At 36.6% G+C, this 2,108-nt stretch overlaps 1 protein-coding gene across 6 annotated transcripts in view; it reads left to right on the top strand.

The window, feature by feature from the left end:
• Positions 1-2,108, top strand: part of LOC107042893 (CUGBP Elav-like family member 2) — a 147,614-nt gene that overhangs the window by 92,112 nt on the left and 53,394 nt on the right. For all 6 annotated transcript variants that reach the window (XM_015264137.1, XM_015264136.1, XM_015264133.1 and 3 more), the window contains one exon: positions 326-408. In XM_015264137.1, the coding sequence (XP_015119623.1) occupies positions 326-408 (83 nt within the window). The remainder of the gene's footprint in view (positions 1-325; positions 409-2,108) is intronic.

Genomic DNA, 2,108 nt, shown 5'->3' with positions numbered 1-2,108 from the left:
AGAGAGAGAGAGAGAGAGAGAGAGAGAGAGAGAGAGAGAGAGAGAGAGAGAGAGAGAGAAAGAGTGAGAGAACTATCGAGGGAATTATGCATTTTGCATTGCCCCAAACCACGTCTGTCATATACGACTTCATCATCCATCTCTGTTGGTTATTTCCAGTGATATGGGACTCTTTCTCTCATCCTTGTTCAAGACTTCCCACGAAATTCATCAGAATCGGGAGGGTATAATTATCGGAATATTGATTCAATTTGTGAAACGGGAGATATCATTATTTGATATTTCAGTGGCTGAAGCTCATGGAGAATTATTGATTATGTTTCAGGCTGCTGTTTTGTTACATTTTATACGAGGAAGGCAGCTCTCGCAGCCCAGAATGCATTGCACAATATCAAAACGTTCAATGGGGTAAGTTTTAATGACTAAAATTCATTGATTAACCAATCAACATCGTAAAAGCGAAACTAGGCGCGAATATTGAGAGTAGGGCAAAAAGAGTTGTCTTTAGTCATGAATATCTCAGCACTGGCAGAGTGAAATTCAATCATTTTCAAGGGTTTTTCGTGCTCTTTAAAATGAGCTGCGACTCATACAAATCACATCATTCAATCACGAGATATTCAATATGAAAGAGAAATGGACTTTAGCGATATTCCCGAAATCCTTTAATTAACGAAGAGAAGAACCTGAAATTCTGCAATTGAACTGAAATTGGCGTGAATCGCTGTCATAAATTCTCAAATTCATATTTTACTGATTCACGGTTAATCACCGGGAATGAGGACAGAAGGTATAATTACTCTTTCTGTGTATCCATTGAGCAGTGTGACAAGCTTGTAGCCCTGTCCGTGTGACGTCGCCACAGGTCTTGGCTCGTGATAACTTTCATTTGAGCATTAAAAAACCACCGACTTATCCATCCTTCACAACCCGAACATTGAATTACTTCGGATAATAAATTATAAAAGAATGATTGGTTGACATTTCGGGTGCTAATTAGAAATGACGTTCGATTTACTGACATTGTCTTCCATTACCTGATGGCAAATTTTCAATCAGAGAATTAAATTTTCAGAGAGACGAGAATTTATTCACGTCATATGAACGTCATCTTATATGAAAGACAGAATCCAAATGGATTACTTCAAATTCTCCCTTTTCTTGATTAATTTAAAGGATTGTGGAAACAAACTCGAATGTGATGGTTTTGATGCACTGATTCAGATTAACTAGAACGTTATTTAAAGTAATTGGGCCGCTCGATCATCTTGACTAATTGAAAATATGACAATTATCGGATTATGATCTCCCGAAACGCCACCGAAAATCCGAACATGTCAATTATGCGATGAAGACCGGATTTTTTACACGATTTATTATTAGAAATTCATCTATTCTCCTAAGATCCATTCCAATTGTTCTCGTTCAATCAATTAATGTATTAAGAACGCCTCTCAATATCCGATGAACCTTGAATAAATTCAGTAATATAATATTGAATAATTTGAATCAAACATCGTGATCTATTCAACCTCAGCGGCAGTTTGAATCCTATTGCGCTATTCAAATAAATTACCCGAATAACATAAATAGCGACCGAAGACCGATAGCGATAAAGGAGTCAGTGGAAGCATAAGAAAATTCTGCTGAATGCATCAAGACGAGAGAGAAAGAGAGGGAGAGAGAGAGAGAGAGAAAGAGAGAGAAAAAAAAAAGAAAATTGAAAACCTATTTCGTCCTGACAAATTTACTTGATGCGAATGCTATTCCAGAAGCGAATAAAGTCTCCGGATTTTAAGCTCCAGAAGTTCGGTAAAAAGGGATGAAGAGCCCATGGAGACACTGAAGGGTGGATTAAAGAAATGACAAGACATGTAGGAAAAGCAATGTGATAGAGGAACTTTTTCGTGAACATAAATACCTGTGATTTTTTTCTCTTTTCCATGTTATTTTTTAAATCACGACATGAATCCGTGCTACAGCATAAAATCACGTCCAAACATAAATTCATGCTGAGACATGAATTCATCTTTCAGTATGAATTTATGTTCTGACATGATTTTATGTATCAGCTTAAATTCGATATTTCACCATGAAATCACGTATCA

Source organism: Diachasma alloeum, unplaced genomic scaffold (genome assembly GCF_001412515.2).
Source record: "Diachasma alloeum isolate Michigan unplaced genomic scaffold, Dall2.0 Dall_scaffold_00534, whole genome shotgun sequence".
Classification (NCBI taxonomy): Eukaryota; Metazoa; Arthropoda; class Insecta; order Hymenoptera; family Braconidae; genus Diachasma; species Diachasma alloeum.
Note: the sequence above shows the minus strand (reverse complement) of the source record. Positions and strands in the feature narration are given on the sequence as shown.